The sequence below is a fragment of the Hylobates moloch genome, unplaced genomic scaffold (assembly GCF_009828535.3).
Source record: "Hylobates moloch isolate HMO894 unplaced genomic scaffold, HMol_V3 SCAFFOLD_20, whole genome shotgun sequence".
Lineage (NCBI taxonomy): Eukaryota > Metazoa > Chordata > Mammalia > Primates > Hylobatidae > Hylobates > Hylobates moloch.
In genome coordinates this window covers 12,360,693-12,382,217 of record NW_026652295.1, presented here as the reverse complement: position 1 = coordinate 12,382,217, position 21,525 = coordinate 12,360,693, and the positions used below count along the sequence as shown (strand labels likewise).

At 42.0% G+C, this 21,525-nt stretch overlaps 1 protein-coding gene across 8 annotated transcripts in view; it reads right to left on the bottom strand.

Moving 5' to 3' along the window:
- The window catches only part of PHACTR1 (phosphatase and actin regulator 1), a 594,370-nt gene that overhangs the window by 274,768 nt on the left and 298,077 nt on the right, over positions 1 to 21,525 (bottom strand). The window contains exon 1 of one of the 8 annotated variants that reach the window (XM_032141781.2): positions 19,543 to 20,139. The exons of the other annotated variants lie outside the window; for them this stretch is intronic. Within the exon in view, the coding sequence (XP_031997672.1) occupies positions 19,543 to 19,792 (250 nt within the window). The 5' untranslated portion in view covers positions 19,793 to 20,139. Of the gene's footprint in view, positions 1 to 19,542; positions 20,140 to 21,525 lie in introns of those variants that run through there. 8 annotated transcript variants of the gene reach the window in all.

Here is a 21,525-nt window from a genome sequence, read left to right as displayed (position 1 = left end):
CTATCTTTATAGCACTGAGAAAGTTCTTTTCTAGAATAGTTCATACTATAAAAGTTGAAATAACTTTTATGCCAGTAGCCATGTTTGCATGAATTAAGTTTCAAAATTCTGACAGATTGAATCAATCCTGTATATAGCATTTTCCTTTCTGGTTCTCAGGCTGACCAGCTAGGATAAACGGCTAGAAATAAACAGCATTATACAGTTGCCTTAAATTCTTTTTTCTTTATCTAATTGCCAATAACTGCTAAGTATGGCTGTTTAGCGAAGGAATCAATGATATAATGGTGCATTTTAACAAAGCATGGCCATATAAGACAACTTGTCCATAAAACAGGCAGTAATACTCTCATGTATAATAGTAGGATGATAACCTGGTAGCTAGAATATGTCAAGTGTATGCAGTCATTGCACAGTGAAAATGAAAAGTCACTTCAAACAGTTGCATGTCTATAGTTTGGTTAGGGCTGGAAACAGGTACAGAGGGGAAAATAGTCTCATTTCATTCTTCCAAATCATAGCCCTGCCAAAAAGCAATGAGGAGAATTTTGTTGACATTAAAAATCTAAAGTTTAAATAAGAGAGTTTAAAGGCAATTTTGCGTAATTCCTAATTTTGGGGGGTCTGGCTGGGGTATTCTTCATAGAGTTGCCTCTTTATATATGTAGTTGCAAGTTAGGATGAAAGCCTTAGCACTCTGGAAAAACAATGAAATCATAAGAGTGGGAAAAGAGAAGTCAGGTTCATTTTTATGACTTTCAGAAATAGAGGCAGAACTTTTTTTAATTTCACAAAAATCAAGACTTCCTCTAATGGGAAATTTTGACCAAAACTAAAGATAACAACATAAAAGAATAACAAAACATCTCTCATATCACTGGGCACAGTAGCTCATACCAGTAACCCCAGCACTTTGGGAGGCCATGGTGAGTGGATTGCATGAATTCAAGACCAACCTGGATAACATGGTGAGACCCTGTCTCTACAAAAAATAAAAATTAGGCAGGGCATGGTGGTGCATGCCTATAGTCTTCATGAGGCTGAGGCGGGAGGATCATCTAAGCCCAGAGTTCAAGGCTGCAGTGAGCCATGTTCGTGCCACTGCATTCCAGCCTGGGCAACAGAGCTAGACCCCATGTCAAAAAAAAATCTTTCATAACATCTTCCGTATTCTCAAACAATAAAAATTTTATGACAAAGTAAATATCACATAAATATATAAAGCACAGGGATATCCTGTATGCACAAATAAAAAGAATCTGGAAAACACTGCTGTAAACAGAGTAACAATAGGATTTATTCTACTGCATAATCATGACCCCACAAGGACTAAGGGCTCAAAGCTAACAGAGATGCTCTGTCATTCGTTTATATAGGTCCTCTGTTACAGTAAAATGCTATCAAATAAAATAGAGAGGAGAATGAAAGCACATTATTACATATAAACAGACTCCGAATAAAATAAATAAGCTGAACTTAATGTTTTAGGATAGCCAACATTTAAAATACTATGGGCCACAATTATCTTTCAAGGTACTGATGTTTAGTATATAATGTGTCTCTTTAACAAATGGTACATATAGAATAGACTAAGGAATGATTTGGCAAAATTATTCACAGGCTATATAATATCTGAAATATATCTCCATGGGTAATTATTCTGCAGCATTAGGTAAAATATTATATTCTAGAATTGATTTTCCTGATGCTGAAATTTGGGTGTTTCATTACACTAGTAAATTCCATAAGGGTAAGAATAGTGATACAGAAAACTACATATGTTCTTACTGTAAATATTTTCAAGATAATTTAAATACTGACATCTTTCTGCATATCTTCTATAAGTGACCATCTTAATACAGGTTAAACAGACATTTCCATTTAGCACTTGGTGTCAATCTAGTAAGAAATGCAAACTTTGATTTCATTTTTCTTACTACTATTGTATTCCTTGGGCAAAAGTGAGTCAAAAAGAAAAGTGGCAATTTTTAATACTGGTTTTAAAGACATGAGTAATGTCGATCTTTTTTTACAAATGAAATGCATCCTAAAAATAAATGAACTTGTTTCAGGGAATATAACCAATGTGCCAAAATTTACCTGGAAAGGTGTCCTGGTAGACAAGTAGAACAATACCTCCCTCATGCACTAAAAAGTCATCCCTTCCCAGCCACATGTAATGTGGCATATTACTGAAAACAATCAATGACCATGCTTTCATATGAGAAGAATCAGACCAAAAAATTGTATCACCCTGCATCTTAAAGTTTTAATAGAATCCGTTTCAATTAAACTAGTGGTAGACTTACTTTACTCTTGGGATATAATCACATTCAATGTTGCTAACCAATATGAAGTACATCAACTATTTGTCTAAGCAAAATTCACAAAGTCTAAAAGTGAATGGTGGCACAATAAACATATTCCATCTAAGTATTCCAACTGAGTCCTAAAATAGACAAACACCGCATAGGGATGGTCACTCTATTTTCAAACTGAAAAAATATCAGAATACATGGGGTTCCAATTACATTAGATCAGTGGGGCAGAATACCCAAAATTAAGACTATCCTGAGAAACCAGGCATATATTCCAATATGAATAAGTTATTATTGCTGGGATATGTTGGACATAACATCTCCAGGCACTGTTAAACATCAATCTACATCGGTGGTTCTGGACCAGGGGTAATCTTGCCTCCCATGAGACATTTGGCCAAATATCTGGGAATATTTTTGATTGTCACCACTGGGGTGGGGTGGGGGACATCTGCTACTGGCATCTAGTGGGTGGAGGCCAGGATGCTGCTGAACATCCTGCAATGCACCAGACAGTCTTCCATAATAAAGAATGATCTGGCCCAAAATGTCAACAGTGCTCAGGCTAATAAATCCTGCTCTCTGTATCCTCTCAACACATGATCCTAAAGAAACTAGACCTAGTTGAGTGAGTTCTGCCTTCACCTCTTCCATACATTACTGAATGATCATTGTCTCAGCACATGAATGAGTGTTTGTAATGAGTATTCTGAAGGTGTAGAACAGAAACTATTCTTCACTACCAACAGACAGCTGTTTCACATGTGTGATTTATCTTGTTTCAGCTATAATACAAACAGATCATTATGAAAAGCAAATGCCTTGACTGGCTTTAACATTCCTAGCTTATGAGCAATGGATTCTACTTCAGGGAATCCCTAATTAACTAAGCCAAGCAATTAATTGATTCCAAACATGAAAAACTAAACTGTTTATATACACTGAATGCTAAAATCTCCCCCATCAGATTTCCTATTTAATTGAAATTCCACAAGATTTCTAAGTAATTAATTTTTTTATGTTTTGCATTTTAATACATTATTTTTCAACATCTTCTCTTCCTCCCCATTAGCTATAATATATTGAGTGCTAAGTGACAGGAAACTCTGTGTAAGTTTCTTCACATGAATTTTATACTTATAACAATCCTCATTGGTAGGAACTACAGATATTTTCCATATTATTCTTCAAACTCAAGAAATCTAGAGATAACAAGTGGAAATAAAACATCTCTTGCACTCACAAGCATGAATTCAGTGTGAATTCATTTAATACAATGAAAATCAAGAAGGAAAAAAGGCCAGGAGTATCAAAATAATACTTGTAACCACAATAACAATAAAAGCCACCATTTATTCAGCACTTACTATATGCTAGGGTCAGGGCCAAGCACTTCACATTATCTCACTTAATCCTACCACCAGCTCTAAATGTGGATGCTATCAGATTCACCATTTTACAGATGCAGAAACTGAGGCTTACTCTGAGAAGGTCACACAACTAGCAAGTGGCACATCTGGGGTCTGTGCCTGTTCTGTCTGTCATGCTTGAGAGTCCACCAGGGGTGCACAAATCTGACCTTCAGTTCAAATCTGGCCTGCTGCCTCTCCTTATAAATAAAGTTTTATTGGAACACAGCCATTCTTATTTACATATGCACTGCTTCTCACTGCATTTGCACTAGAACAGCAGAGTAGAGTCGTTGCAACAGAGACCATATGGTGAAAGCCTAAAATATTTACTATCTGACCCTTTACAGAAAAAGTTTGCCAACACCTGTTGAAACTCTTCAATAATACGCAATGTCAACTCAACACTGTACTCCTAGCTACGTAGCTTCATTTCATTTCAGTATGCTCCTCCATCTATTTTCGTAGCCATCTTGAGAGCTAGTAATTACCTTTTCTTTGTATTTTGCCTGCTGAATGATGGCAACACTATTTGAGTGAAGCCTATTAAATTCTGCCATCACTAGCCATGCCAAGCCTCACTCCTCCACACCTGTACTATAGCTTGCTTAGCGCCACATCATCTCAGTCCACTTCCCATCAATTCCCCATCCCTTCTGCACGGCTGATGCTGAGAGATGAATCCAATATGCCCTTTTCACCAAACCATTCCTCTGCTGAAGACTCTGCCATTACTTTATGCAGCGCATCCCCTGAAGTCCAGACATTTCTGTCTACAATTTAACATTCTTTAATCTTACCTGATGTTCTTTCAGATTCATATCATTTTAATACAATCTTGTAATTAAAAGAAACCTGGTTTCAAACTCTAACCCCAACACTTGCTACCAGTGAGACTCAGGCATACTGTCTAGTTCCACTGAGCCTCATTTTCCTTTTCTACCAAATTGAGATAAATAGTATCTATCCCGGAAAGATTAGATTAATTCTCATAATTGGCACATAATAAGTGAATAAGCAATGTTATTACTGCTAATATCCAAAAAGCCAGTACACTTACTCTTCCTTCCTTCCCTCTGCTAGTGTTCATGTTATTTCCCCCACTTAGCATTTCTCCCTTCCTCACTCTACTAATCCAAGCCAGCCTCTTCACCCAAAGCCTTCTCCTAGACACTAGTCCACACTGAACTCTTGCTTTGGTGAACTCACTCGTGGTCAGCAGTATCCACCTTGCTCCTTAATCAGTGGCTCTCCACTCAGGAGCAATCTTGTCTCCAAGGTGACATTTGGCAAGGTCTAGCGATACTTATGGTTGCCACAAATGGGAGGTGGGTGCTACTGGCATCCAGTGGGTAGAGTCCAGGGATGCTGCTAAACATCCTACAATGTATAGGATGCACCTGACACTCCTCAATAGTAAAGAATTATCCAGCATAAAATGTCAACAGTCCTCAGCCTGAAAAACCCTGACCTGAAATATTCCACGCATTGCAATCACAAGGTCTCCAGAAGCATCAACCTTGCCCTATCATTCTGTCATACTGCCTGCTACAGAAAAGAGGAAGCTCCTGATTCCTGGATTAATTGAAGCAAAAGTATGATTGATATAATATTTTAATTTGCATTTATATCTCTGTTAACTAAAAATCACTGAATAAGTATGTCCAGCAACAGTGGAAACATTTCTTCTCAATTGCTATGCTATAGTTTCAGGCTCATAGCTTCTGGTAGAAAAGAACAAATCACAAAGGAATCTCAGTGTTGTGTGTGTTTCTTTATCTCTCACAAGTGGGAACACAGTCAGTCCATACAGTACTTTCTATTGGAAGATTCTAAGGCAGCACATTAATTTTCCTCTAGGACATTAGTCACCTGTGGCACTCCGCAAAACAAACAAACAAAAAACAAGACATGTGTGATAAAATACATTTGGGTAAAGAAGCATCTATACCCTGTTCTTAGAGATTTACAATGCACATTTTCACACCAGGGGTTCTGAGATAAAAACATTTGCTTAACTTTGTTCCACTCAGTTTTCCACCCTAGTGCAATCTTGAAATTTTCTATACATCAGGCCGGGCACAGTAGGCTCACACCTGTAATCCCAGCACTTTGGGAGGCCGAGACGGGTGGATCACCTGAGGTCAGGATTTCGAGACCAGTCTGGCCAACATGGTGAAACCCCATCTGTATTAAAAATACAAAAAATTAGCTGGGCGTGGTGGCAGGCACCTGTAATCCCAGCTGCTTGGGAGACTGAGGAAGGAGAATCGTTTGAACCCAGGAGGCGGAGTTTGCAGTGAGCCTAGATTGCACCACTGCACTCCAGCCTGGGTGACAGAGTGAGGCTCTGTCTCAAAAACAAAAACAAAAAATTCCACATATTATTGTTACCATCTTGTGCAGCAAGTGTTAGGTGGAACACATTTAGGAAAACATCTCATTGAAGTTGGCAAAAACCTCAACATTGAACCATAGAACTTGAATTATAGTTTCTCACAGTGTAATCAGAGCTGCTCTGGGACACTAAATAGCAAAGAAGCACAACGTAGCCCCCTTAACTTCAGAAGTGTTGGTAGGAAGAGCACTGCTTCTGCTGGTTTCTATTGCAGTAACATGGACCCGAGGACTAGCCAGACCACACTTCCCATTGGCATAAAAGACAAATGAAGGAACTTGTCTTTTCTGCCTTATCACCTTGGACTGGATACAACAGTACTGACGTCAATATATTTAAACACTAGGCAGAAAATTATTATTTACTCACAAGCAATAAGGCTAATTTAAACTTTTTCAGGACAAAGAAAGAAGAAACTCCAACAAATAGTGACTCTGAATATCCTTAAGCAAGCAAAGTAAGAGAGCATTTGCAAGAGAATAAAGGAGCAGGTACTCGGTACCCTATTTCTCCCCACTTGCTTCCCACCCAGTCCCTAATCCTCTCTAATTCCTTATATCCCTAAGTCATAGACCCAATTGTTCATTTTTAAAATTCTATGGTATCTATGGATTTAGCTGTATTGCAGAGGACTGAATTCTGAAGAGGATCTGCACTTCCTAGAAGACCTCAGCCCAACCACCTTTGCTTAAGACCATGTAGACTTTTTTTTTTTTTTTTTTTTTTTGACAGGGGACTGGCCATCAGCAAGGTACTCTGGTGTCTAGAGCAGCCTTCAGGACATTGATCTTTAGAGCTGGCCATTACTCTGTGACCTGCACAGTCTGAAGAGGCTTGGCTGGGCACGGGGTGAGGACATGCACAGCTAGAAGCAATGTAGCAGCAACAATGCTGCCATCTGTTCCTCTAGCTCTGGGGCTCCCTCTGTGCTTTCACCTTGAGATGAAAGAGCTATCATCCTCCCACCCTGTGAACCACACATACAAGCCTGTTTGGCCCTCCATTCTCCCACCCATCACCACCATGAACAGAGAGGAGAAGATGGGAAGAAAAGAGAAATCCATCTCCTTCCTCCCTCTCTACAAGCCAGCACTATGGATATCAAAGCACAGGACTCCCTGTGTTTTTTGTTTGTGAAAAATCTCCAGATACCTCCTACATATTTTCAAGACCCTCTGGAAAAAAAGCTTGACCCTCCTATACTTGGGCCCCGTTTGCAAGAAGGAAAACAGACAATTTTAAAGTATCACAGAATTTTAAAATTCAGGGAGACTGAATGACCTGTCTGAGCCCAGTTGGTTTGGAGGCTACTGGAACTGAAACTTAAGAGCCTGATTCCCAGGGGCGCTCTGTTTTCCTAACCCTCCCCAGAGGCTGCTAATTCCTTCTCTCTGGTAAACACTGCCAGGAATTGCACTCTTAGATTTCTGCAATAAAAATAAGCCATACTTGCTTTCTAAAATCATGGTGGAAATTCTCCCAGTTAAATCTGACTGCGATTTAGGCTATGATATTTTCAAAATAAATTTGTACCATTTTATTATGGCTAATTATGTATTTGGAGTTAGCAATGCACACTGACCCATCTGTCATAATTATGGCTTAAAAGCGAAGTGTCATTCCTGTCTGATCCTCAACTCTTGTTTATAAAACCAGTGGTGCATTTTGGAAGCATCAACAATGGTAAGAGAGCACAGGGACTATACAACTGCTCCAACTTCATTCTGAGCAGTTGCTTTTTTTAAAGAGGTGATTATTCATGTTGGCATGAGATTAAACATTCTTTTGGAAATAATTTGAATCTAAAAATGTTATATTCCTACCAATTTCTATATGATGTAATGTAATTCTTTAGCCAATACATACGTTTCCAAAACTAACTCTGCCCTAGGACATTCCATACACACCCATATACACAGATACACACACACACACACACACACACACACACACACACACACACAGGAATAACATATGACTTATCTGGTTATACCTGACTTACATCACAGGTTATTCTATTAGATGTCGTCTTCCTAGAATTAAATTTGGGATATAATGTCCACTGTTATGAGGTGACGCTTATATTCTAGAGATGCAGGTGTTTCACCCTACAATACAGTGTATCTCATCTAAATGGAGGACAGCAGGGAACAACTTTTAAACTATAGTTCTGAAAAATTCCAGGACTCTACGGCACTATGTCAGGGCAGGCCCGCTAATCTGGCCTAAACCAGAGCAATCTCCCTATTATCTGGTTTGTATATGGGCGTCTTCCAAGATGCTTGTTAAGTTTTCTTTTTCCAAAGAATAACTCTTCTATTATGTGTTTCTTTACTTTTTATTTCTTGACTATAGATACTCTTTTTTGCCTTTTTTTTTTTTTTTTTTTTTGAGACGGAGTGTTGCTCTGTCACCCAGGCTAGAGTGTAGTGGCACAATCTTGGCTCACTACAGCCTCAACCTCCCCAGCTCAAGCAATCCTCCTAACTCAGCCTCCCAAGCAGCTGGGACTATAGGCACGCACCACCATGCCTGGCTAATTTTTGTATTTTTGTAGTGATGGGGTTTCACTGTGTTGCCCAGGCTGGTCTTGAACTCTTGGGCTCAAGTGATCTACCAGCTTGGGCCTGGCCTGATACTCCTTTTTGTATGAGTTCCCCTTCTTTTGCCCTCTAGAAAAACTAAAAAAATTAACCTAGGCATGCAGCCCAATGACTACTACACTTTTCAGGTATTCCAAGCCATTTCTAGTGTCTTAACACAGGAATCTGCATTGATATTCACAGATTCAACCCCAAAGACCTGGGACAAGGATGGGAGGGGTCCAGTAGCCCATCGTTTCTACTCCCATGGCAAAGGGCATTTTCAGCTGCAGATATTAAAGCCTCTTCTTTTGTATTCAGTTTTACTTTGGGTAGTGGTGTTCCGACCACAGGCTGCTTAATAGTGCATGAATAATTCATATCATGACTGGTAGAAAACAGCCACATACTATTTGTTCTGGATATGAGCACATTAAGGCTTTGGGCAGGCAAAAAAGGTTCACTGTATGTTCATTTTGAGGATGATGAGCTCCTGTCTGGTGGCCTGTTTGACTTTTCAGGCGGATGGTAAAGGGATGCATAAATCAGTGAGTTACTGAAATTTGCAGACGTGATTCTTGAAAATGTAGCAGATCAGCAATGTCCCTGCAGCGAAGATCTGCTTCTCTACACATCCTCTCATCATGTGGATTAGGTTAGCTCATCAGACCGGTGACAGTTTCCAAACATAAATAAACACAATCTATAGTATCCGCTGGATATGTCAGACAAACAGTTGCCCATAAACAGACTTCAAGTCTTTCAAGAAAGAACCTAATTCTGGTAGATGCCCAGCCTGTCAGAGAGGGATGATCCCTAATTGTGCAGCAGATTTCAGCCTTCAAGTTGTGTGAGGACACACTGGTGCCAAATCTTACTGAGAACACCTTCACAATCAGCAACATCTCCCTATAATGCATCTATCAATAATTCAAACTAATATGCAATTGAGTCTCGTAGGCTGTTATTCCCGTTTTTTTTCCTTTGAGACAGAGTCTCACTCTGTCACCCAGGCTGGAGTGCAGTGGCTCGATCTCAGCTCATTCCAACCTCTGCCTCTGGGATTCAAGCGATTCTCCAGCCTCAGCCTCCCGAGTAGCTGGAATTATAGGCAAGTGCCACCATGCCCGGCTAATTTTTGTATTTTTAGTAGAGACAGGGTTTTGCCATCTTGGCCAGGCTGGTCTCAAACTCCTGGCCTCAAGTAATCTGCCTGCCTCGGCCTCTCAAAGTGCTGGGATTACAAGCATGAGCCATCGTGCCCGGCCCCATTTTTTTCTTTCACTTTCCATGGCCAGAAGAATTCCACTCACTTTTGATTTCCCCTTCTGTTACTTGTTCCTCACTCTTTCCACTCATAGACATGGAGCAGTGCTACTGTTTCGAGGAGACTGAATCAAAAGAAGATGGTGCTTCACTACAGATTGCTATTGTACTTGAAATAACCTCAGAACCGAGGTAAGAGGACAAGGGAAGCAGAATGTTACAGCCCTAAAAATGAGAATGAAAGAACAGGAACTTTTTCCCCCCAAGAGCCTCTGCTGAGGTTACAGCTTGTTTAGAAGATAATTATTTGATTTTATAATTACTTTTGTGGGTTGCAAAATAATTACTGTGGAAGCAAATCTCCATGTGCCAAAATTGCAGAGGCAATTGTTCTAAAGTTCACATCGAAACAATAACAGAATCAAGATGGTTAACTCTTAGGTGGGGATTAGAAAAGCCATCCCTCTTTGTAACATGTGCCAGCCTGAAGCCCACATAAAGGTCAGGGTGGGAGTGGGAACACTTAAGATACTCCACAAACTGAATTCAGATCAGTTATTTCTTTGTAGGCTGGTTTTCATTTTAAACCTGTGTCTCTGAGTACACCACAACATCAAATAGCTTTTGAAAACACCAAGGCTGCAATTCAGGTGAACGACACAGATATGTAATTGGACACTGGATAATCTACAGGGTCCTTTTCAATTCTAAAATCAGACTATGATGCTAAAATGGTCAGGAGTAGTACTTTGTTTATTTATTATTATTAATTATTTTGAGACAGAATCTCCCTCTGTGGCCCAGCCTGGAGTGCAGTGGTGTGATCTCAGCTCCCTGCAACTTTTACCTCCTGGGCTCAGGTGATCTTCCCACCTCAGTCACCCAAGTAGCTGGGATTACAGGCATGCACCACCACACCTGGCTAATTTTAGTATTTTTTGTAGAGAGAGAGGGGTTTCACCACGTTGCCCAGGCTGGTCTTGAACTCCTGGGCTCAAGCGATCCACCCACCTCAGCCTCACAAGGTGCTGGATTACAAGTGTGAGCCACCGCACCCAGCCAGGAGAGATACTTTCTATTTACAGCAACTTCGATGTCACCAGGAGTTTGCAAAGTTTTTTTTGTTTTTTTTTTTAAGGCCAGAGAATAAATACCTTAAGCTTTGAGAGTCTCTGTGACAGCAACTTAAGTCTGCAGTTGTAAGTTGAAAGGTGCCATAGACAGTGTGCAAACAACTGTGCATGGTTGTTTCCCACTAAGACTGTACTTACAGACACTAAAATCTGAATTTCGTATAAGTATCTTGTGTCATGAATTATTATTCTTTGTTTGGTTTTTCTCCAGTCATTTAAAATCACAAACAACATTCTCAACCTACAAATATAGGCAGAGGGCCCCTGGGTCATAGTTTACTAACCCCTGATCTAGACAGGTTTTAGGCACCTCCAGCAGAATGGAAGTAAATTCATTTTACATGTGGAAAAAACTCAAAAGCAGGTAGAGGCATTGGAGGTCCTCTTGGCCTCCTTATTCTAACCAAACACCCTCTTCATCAGATAATTTCCACCTCAACTTTTCAATGAATTGACAGTTTGCTTTGGGTGTTCATCTTTGCCCAAATTTCCCTGAATGATCATATCCACAATTAATTAATTGCTTTAAGAAGTTAAACTTCATTGGCCAAAATAAACAGTCCCTCCTTAGAGGTTCAGTAAAGAGTGAATCTCCAGACAGCTGAAAGTGGCTTGATGGCCCAGAGGTGGAAGCCAGAGCCGGAGAGACAGCTCAGCTGCAGCAGCATGGGCAGGTGACATTTAGGAAGCCATAAGCTACTCTGACTCTCTGACCCTCTTCTCTTAAATGGTCACAAGAGTAATTCCAACTGTAAAAGGTTGTTCTGATGACCACAAGGAAATAAGATACCCAAGCTATAAAGTGTAATATAAATACATTTATGTAAGGTGTCTAAAATCACTAGTTTTCTTAAGTGGACTGAATTAACTATTTTTCTTGACCACCAGCTCGGTTAGAACCTTCTGACTTTCTTTCTTAGAAGTCCTGCAGGGTGGCTATCACCCATAAGAGATAATAACAAGTGTCAGGAAAATTGTAGAGAAACTGAACTTTTATATATTATTCATTGCTGCAGGGATGTAAAACGGGGCAGCCAGTTTGGAAAAGACTCTGGCAGACCCTCAAATGGTTAAACATGGAGTTACAATGTGATCTAGCAATTCTACTCCCAGGTGCATACATAAGAGAGATGAAAACCTGCGTCCATGCTAAAGCTCACGCATGAATGTTTATAGTGGCATATTAGCAAAGCCAAAGAGTGGAAACAACCCAAATGTCTATCAACAGATGCATGGGTGAATAAATGTGGTGTATCTGTACAATGAAATATTATTCAGCCATAAAAAGCAATGAAATTCTGATACATGCTACAGCATGAATACATTTTGAAAACACTGTGCTAAGTGAAAGAAGCCATATATTGCATGGCTACCATATATAAGGTACCAAATGGAACCATTGCATGGTTCCATTTATGTGAAATGTCTAGAATAGGGAAACCTATAGATTAGTGGCCACCTGGGATTTGGGGACGGAGGGTAGGGAATGGAATAATGAATGGATAGGTTATGGGGAACAGAGTTGCTTTTTAGGTGTAATGAAAATATTCTAAAATTGATTGTGGTGATGGATGACAATTCCATGACTTAAACACTATTAAATTACATACCTTAAGTTAGTGAACCCTATGGTGCATGAATCATATCTCAATAAAAATGCTTTTTTAAAAATCCTCCAGGGAATACTACAACCCATCATGGAGCAAGTCCCAACTCCTTAGCGTGGTATCCCAGGCCCTTGGTATGTGGCCTGTGTCCATCTCCCCAGGCGCCCTTCTCACCATCCCCCAGCCACATCACACCACTGTCCTTACAGCCACTGTAATAAAGGGACACACATTCATCGACTAGATCCATAATAAACGAACATGTACATTCATGTATTGAACATATCTTAAGTGGATAATACCTGTGCACTGTTCTCAGCACTAGAAACACAGCAGTCATGAGAAGATAGGACAGACCCTTGCTGGAAGAGCAGCATTCAATGCCCTCCTCTGGCCTCTTGACCTTTCTCTACCCTTGCTTTTTGTCCTGCTTCCAGTGACTCTTTCCCTCAGGTATCAGCCAGTCCAACCCTATTCATCCCACTCAATTCAGCCCAAGTACCATCTCCTCCTACATGACCTGCTGGCCTTCTCCCCCAGGGAGGAGATGGGTTCCCCACCTGTGCGTCCATGACGTCCTGAGTCTACCTGTCACAGCAACGTCCCTGGCTGGACTGTTTCTCTCAGGGCAGGAACTCATTCTTTACCTCTCTACTCACACGTTAAGTTCACTGTAGGCATCAATGCTTGATACATGAATAAACAAATGACCATGTTCTATCCTTCCTCTGGCCTTGGGTATAAAAACAATACAACACTAAAAGCAATCGTCATATGACTTCTCTCGAATGGTCTACTGCTAACCCTCTGGCTGATTTTTTCCCCTGGGCTGAAAATCTCTACAATTCATTTCTTCTTTTCCAAACCAACAACTGGATTCTTGTTTAGTTCCTGGTTCTATTGCAACTTTTGCCTCCTGGGACTTACCTTTTCTCCCTTACAACCTGTGGGGTGAAGTAAGGTCACCTCTGCCCCTCTCTCTGGCTACCTGGCCTTCAACAAACTCACCTTTATCTCTTGGCTTTCAGCTCAGCTGTCCCCCTGACACAGGTAGCCTGTCCACCAGCAGTACCACATTGATCATCATCAATGGTGGCTCCTAACTGGCTCAATGGACCACCGCCCTTCAGGCTTTTAGACTAGGCCCCAAAGCCTAGTCAAGTCCGAAAAGTTCTCACCATTCATATATAAGTTAGTGAACCAAAGAAATTGAAGTTTAGGGCTAGGAAACAAGTACTGATCCTTTCCACCCACCCCCATTAAAGTTTTATGGATATATTTTATCTATTACCTTTTTCAATGTGAGTGTTTTTATCTCCTTTAGACAAATAAGGATATTTCAAGCTATAGATTTCACAAATTGTTTAAGTATGTCTTCTCCTAAACTAAGTGACTATTTACAGATGTCTGTAAAGTGTCAGAGCAATATTAGAACAGAAGGGGAAATTATTAGTAAAATTGTATGTGAGCTCAAAGTTATGTTAAAAATAAGACAAGATGACTTTGAATCGCTGGTGATTGAAAGTGTATTATTGGACACACTCTGAGCCTGAAACAGATATTGCAGAATCTTGGTCTTTTGGCTGCTCAAGGTCTTGAAACATCCTTTGTTGAGCTATGAGCAGCATGGAGCTGGGTCCTTGTCTTGTCTGGTCCTTGCCTAGGTACTAACAGCAACACCATTGTAAAAACTCACTCAAATTTGCTTTAACATGATACAAGAGTAGGGGAATCTGAGTGATATGTCTATGGGGATTAACTATCCTATTATGTCTACTTTTGCGTATGTGTACATTTTTTCATAATAAATGTTTATAAAGGGCATCTTGGGCCAGGCACTGCGGCTCACGCTTGTAATCCCAGCACTTTGGGAGGCTGAGGTGGGTGGACTGCTTGAGCCCAGGAGTTCAAGATCAGCCTGGGCAATATGGGGGAAATCCTGTCTCTAAAAAAAGAAAAAGAAAAAAAAAATATATATATATATACACATACACACACACACAAATCAGCCAGATGTGGTGGTACATGCCTGTAGTCCCAGCTACCAGGTGAGAGGATAGCCTGAACCATGATTTTGCCTCTGCGCTCCAACCTGGGCAACAGAGTGAGACCCTATCTCAAATAAATAAATAAACAAACAAACAAACAACAGATAGATGAGTTGATCATATCGCCTCTGCTTAAAAAGCCTGTGCCATCTTTGGTACTTGCAATCTGAATTCCTTTGGAAGTGGATGCAATCTGAACTGCTTCTGAAACTGTAAGAGGCTTTTCCTGACCTTCCTTCTCTTGCGCAAGGTGGAACCTACCACTCTGTCCTCAGTCTGATCCTTACCTTATTTGTCTTGTTAGAAATATATGTTTAAATATAGAGAAGAAGTGGGTGCTCTCATCTTGGACTCAATCCAAGGAAGTTTAATTACAGAAGAGGCAAAGCAGCACAGTATAGCAGGGGGAAATGCCCAAGGCAAAATTGGACTTGGGGGGTAACAATACAAACGCTAGCAATAGCAGCTAATATTTCTCAAGCACTTTCTCTTGCAAGGCACCATGCTAAATGCTTTGTACCCACAACTAATATAGTAATATTCCCAAATCACCCAGCCAGCAAGCAAAGGAGACACTGAAAACAGGCAGTACGTTTCCAGAATCCAGCTGTGAACCCCAATTGAAAACTGCTTCCCTCTTCAAGGACAGGTTCTGTTCGCAGCCCTGACACCAAATGGTGGTTTGACCTCTGTAGACTGCTCACTTAATCCTTATGCATCTTCATTTTCTCACCTGCAAAATGAGGGATGTGACCCATAGAAACTCACAGGGCATTCTCTCCTAAAAGGCTGTCTTGATAGATGAACTCTACGATCCGTACAGCAGAGAATTAGTATGACAAATTGTTATTCCTAAAGTTCATATTGGAATCCATTAGAAAATATGCTAAATATTTCTAATCCCTAAAACAAAACTCGGGAAAACATCCAGCAAGTCCATGGATTAGTAAATTTCTATATAAATGTTTAAAAAATAGGAATCATATAGAGTAAAATGAAGACAGAAGTGATCTACTGATTAATTACATGTAAAAGGCACTGAGTAGCAGTTGCAATCAATACGTCTTGTTTCTAAATCCATCATTTTATTACTTTTTAAGTATCATTATAAAATAAGACTGAGAAGCTTCAAGATATTTTTAAAAACTGTTAAAATATTTCTATTGAAATTACATCTTAATACATAATTATTAAATATATTATAATTCCTAAAATTATTCCTATTAATGGACTCAAAAGGAGCTCAAATGAAAATAGAAATGTGTTTGAAATTAAATACAGAATACCTCACTTTCTAGAATAGATTTTCAACTATTCGTAAATTAAATCATATTTTCCTATTAACTTCTAATATAAGTTCGGTGATGACTTAGCTGTGTTTCTTATGGCTTTACGATGTCCATAACTTCTAATCTACCAGGTTGTAAATTACTCTCCCTCTATCCCCACTAAAGTCAGCCTCTCTATCAAGTAGATGAGGGGAAAAAAAATTAAATGCAGCAGAAAATTCTGCAATTCCTTCTCATTCTTTACCATAATAAACCTAGCTTATTGAGACTGCACATGTATACATCACACATGCACACAGATATAAACAGACACCACAATACCTAATGTTCCACATTCGGTGTAGGTGGCAGAGATAAATGGCCATTAAAAAAAATCAACTTGATGGTACAGTTGAAAGCATCTTGGTTGTTGTTGTTGCTTTTTTTTTTTTTTTTCTTTTTGAGACAGAGTCTTGCCTCTTCACCCAGGCTGGAGTGCAATGGCACGATCTTGGCTCACTGCAACCTCTGCCTCCTCGGTTCAAGCAATTCTCCTGCCCCAGCCTCCCCAGTAGCTGGGATTACAGGCATGTGCCACCATGCTGGCTAATTTTTGTATTTTTAGTAGAGACAGGGTTTCACCCTGTTGGCCATGCTGGTCTCAAACTCTTGACCCCAAGTGATCCACAGGCTTTGGCCTCCCAAAGTGCTGGGATTACAAGCGTGAGCCACCGCGCCCAGCCGCGTCTTGGTTTTAAAGTGAAATAGATGAGGGTGTGAGTCTTTGTTCTACCCTGTATTTACTCTGTGGCTTTCCTATGTAAGCTTGTTTCCTCACCTGATAATAGATTTAGTATTGAACCAAAACAGCAAAGATGGAAGGAAACACAAACTGTCTTTGGCCATTAGTGGTGAATTGTGTTCTATGGTTTCTTAACAATAGAGAATTACTTAAAATAAGTTTAGCAAAACATCTTTAATACTAGTTAGTAGATACCAGGAAAAAAAAAAAAAAACTCTTGAGTAAAAAGATAATTGCTAAAATGTAATTTCACCTTTTATATACCTCTCAATAGCCAGAAATATTTTATCCTTTAAAGTTTATTCTTTAGTTATAGATTGTCTTAAACTGCAAGTTATTAAAATATGCTTAAATAACTATTTCATATGCAAAGAAATTAAGTGTGAAAGAAACTCAGTGAACAATACCTTTGTAAAATTTCATCTGTGTAAAATTTCTAGAAGGGCTTTCAAGCTGTATCAGAATTTTCTGTGGGTGCCACCAAGTGGCCTCCTCAGTGATGAATCAGGAACCAGGCACACTTATGGTACTGGACATAATACAGGTGTGCCCCACCTTAAGAAGCACCTTCCTCTACAGAGCCTGACCAAACAGGACATTGGGGAAATCTGTTTGGCTCATTATGATCTTGAGCATACAAATGTTTTAAAATAGCTGGTGCTCCTGGCATGTAGAAAACATGACTCAAATTGCAAATCGCTTCCAGAGAATTTATCTAAAAGAACATCCACTCCCTACAGACTATCATGGGGAGGGCAATCTTGCCCAAAGTGAAATTTTATTGGAACTTCCACAGTGGGCAGTGCTGCTTTGGTTTCTGCCAGTAAAAGAAGAAGGGTTAAACTCCTGACCTCATTCCATTTTGGTGATTAAATGAGTGCACCACACAATAGATTGGCAGGATTAGCAGCACGAAATTAGGCAAAAATGAGGCACTGTAACATTCAGTCTCCCCTATTTAAGAATCCTTTGAGGGTAAATAATCCTATCAGGTGATATGTGAGCATCCATACCTAGCTCCTTGGAAGTGTGTGAGGCTGTGGAGATGACGCACGTTTCAAGAACTCTGTGCTGTAGGTTAAAATACGCACCTGTCTCCATTGACAGGGTATACCGCATTTACCAGTGACAGCACTCATAATGACATTTGTAAACACACTTCCTTGCGTATGGACATACACCTTTCCTTACTGTAGCAGCATTTACAGACACTAATTTAAATAAACTCCCAGTATTGTGGAAGCAGCCCATTTGGGCAGCAATTCAGTCAAGAGAGCAACTGACATTTAACAACCATTTTAGCCTGCATCTCAAGCTCTGTTGCGTTACATGGGAAAGGTCTGGCTTCGGGTCATCGGATAAATCCATTTGTATTCCATAGGTCTCGATGTTATCAGCTGATGCAGTAACCAACACATGTCAGTCAGTCTGTGCTTCTCAGAAACGTATATCCCCACTACGCCTAACAGCAGGGGCGTTCATGTGTTGTGTGTGTGCGCCTTCCTCCAGTGCCGTCCCAGTTTTCCTCTTGGATGCCTGGTGGTGTCCTGCACAGCCTCTGTTGCAGTTTAATCAAAGAAAACGATAATGACGCTAGCAGGACTCTAATTTTGAAAAGACATTAGCCAAGCCAGAGTCATTTCATGACTCTGCACTTCGGAGGCCGAATAAGAACGGGAGGGATCCTAAGTAATGTTTGTGCTTCCAAAAGGAACAGCAAAACCTGCCTAGCTGATAGGAAAAACCTGCCTGCCCAAGCAGGTGTGCGTGTCAGGCATGGAGATGAGCTTCAGGCCGGCCAGTAGCTAAGGCTTTCAATGTAAAATCTGCTGCCTAAAACTTTTCCATGACCTCCAGCGGCCCTGCAGAGCCTGTTTGGTGAGCTGCTCGGGAACCGCCTGGAGGCTCGCGCGAAAGCACAGCCACACAGGGGCGTCCACAGCTGCAGAAGCTTCTGCCTGGTCCGCGCCGGCGATCCCTCGCTCTGGGCTCCTGCTGCCCAGATTCGCTGGCAGCCCGGCACCCCTTCACTGCTCTGCTTCAGACTGGATTGCGGGAGCTCTGGCTCGCACACGCCCAGGCTCACCTGGAAGATGCCGCTGCGCGCCCCCTCCCCCACCTCTCCACATTTTGGCCTTTGGGCATCATTCCAGCAGAGACCAGCAGCGGCACTCCAAAAATCACAGCCATGTTTTACTCTAAGCAGGCGTCATTCAACAACTCCACAAGTCTCTAGGGCTCTGGGCGCCGCTGCCAAACCGCCTCTCCAAACTGATGCCACCCGAAGGAACTCCATGTCCGTACGTAACGCAGTCCAGCAAACCCTGTATCCCATCATAATACGAGGACTAGGCAACAGTTAAGAAGCCCATGGTAGGAAAAAGCAGGAGTCAGCGCTTTTGCCACCGACAAATCCCCTAAGCCTCGGCTTCCCAAATGAAAATCCCAGACTTGCTCTTTTAACTGTTTCAAAACCCTCATTTTGGGGACCATAGACGTCAATGGGATGTGCAGGTTGCGAGCCCAGGTTGGGCTGTGGGTGGCACTCTGCAAAGTGCCCGGCGGGCGGCTGTCATGTCTGGGTGGAGTGCGGATGTCCCCGCAGTTCTCCAGGCGACAGACGCCGGCGGTGCTCCCAAACTGAAACAGCCCGAGCCACCTCCCCGCCTCCCGCGCTCACCGCCGCCGCCCCGACGGGCCCCGGCACTCACCGTCCCGGGCGTCCTCCCCCCGACTGCAGTTGCTGCAAATGTGTTTGATCTCCTTGCCTAGTTGACAGTGGATCACAAAGGACACGTTGTTGTTGTTGGGGGCGGGCTCCTTCAGGGGCTTCATCCTCAGCAAATAAAAAGCTTTCTTTTTGGGTCTCTCGACGCTCGCGCCTGGCACTGCGCCCTCCCTGCAGCGCGGCGAACGGAACGCAAACCTCCCCGGCTTCGCTGAGCGCGTGGGCTCCGCCATCCGGCCCCCAGGCGCCCGGGGCCGGGCGCTGCTCCGGCCCCAGCGCGCTGCCACTCGCGCCCCTCGGCCTCGCCAGCATGCCCCCGCCCCGCCCGCGCCGGCCGCTCTACATAAGCACCTCCGCGGCGGGGCGGGTCGGGGAGGGCGCGGAAAGGGTCTTGACCTCGCCGACCTCGCTGCCCGAGCCAATCCGGATCCCGAAGCTGGAGGAGGGAGTACGCAGGGCGCTCCTCGGTCCTACCTGAGAAGCTCCACTCCCACCTCTCTCGGGGTCTCACGTGCACATCCCTCCTCTGGCAGCCCCACCCCTCCGGAAATCTCAGCACCAGCTGCTGAGCGCCTGCTGGGTTTGCAGCTACCTTCACTCTCAAGAGCTCCAGGGCGGAACGCCAACCCCCTCCCCCTTTTCTTCACGCCTAAAGCTGCCGAATGAAAGCAAAATGTTTCACACGGAAAGCGCTGCACTGGGAACCCTCGGGTGCAAGCGCCCCTCCAGGGCCACAGCAAATTACCCTCTCCGGCGGGTCCAACCCGTAGCCCTTGACTTTCACTGGAGCAGACAACCTGTTACAACATAATTGATGTTTTCACCACCCATAGAAATTCTCCGACCCGAAGGAGATTGTTTAACGGCAGGGTCATTAAAAAGGAAAAGAAAACGCTGATTTTTATCAAAACTCAGAAACAATTCGCGACTTTGGGGTTGTCAGCTAATTTGGCCAAATAACTCTCCAGCAGTTTTAGCACAGTGACTAAGGCTTAGCAAAGCGAGTGACATCTACCAGGATTTCCAAAGGGAGAACAGGGTCTTTTCTTTAAAAAAAAAAAAAAAAAAAAAAAATTGTTTTTAGAGATGGGCTGTCACTCTATCGCTAGAGTGCTGTGGCACAATCACAATTCACTGCGGCCTCGAACTCCTGGGCCCAAGCGATCCTCCTGCCTCAGTTTCCTGAGTAGCTGGCATTGCAGGGAGAACAGTGCCTTTAACAAACCATGCAGAACAAATCAAAGCTCAATAACTTGTAATTATTATTCTTCAGCCGTGGATTTGCCTTATTAAAATCATGCTGTTTCTAATAAACCACCAATTCACACAACAATCCCAAGACTCAGATATCGCGAGTACCTATATCACCTTTTAGAGAACTAAGGCTTAGAGAAGCCCTATATCACAATCATCTTGTGTGCTTATTTTAAAAATAGAGATTACAGAGCCCCAAATCCAGATATTCTGGCTTAATAGGTCAGTGCAGGGTCCAGGAACCTGTACCTTTAACAAGCTCCGCAGGTGACTTTGATGCAAAGCCTAAATGGAGAAACAGGTGTTTACAGCCAGGTGTGTCTGCCCCCAAGCCTGTGTTCTTTCCACTCTACTGCATTCACTCTGAGTCACGCCCTTGTCCTCTTTTCCAACCTACTGGAATAGTGTCAGTTAAAGAATGCACTGTCACTACCAGTTGTTTCTAGGAACTTCCTCAAAGCTAATTTCACAATTCCCTGTCACTGCCTCTTCCACAAAAGGCAGATCTTTGCTAGTCTGTCCTCCAACTGGGCGAATTCTACACATACAGTTGCCTCACAGGTAACAGGGTCAACGATCCACTGAGGATATTAAATCACTGTATTATAATAGGCTTCTGATCACTCCCATTCTACCACTCTATCATTTCTACTACTTCTCATCTGCAAATAGTCTGCACAAATCAGCACAATAAGAGCTTCATCTTCATTCT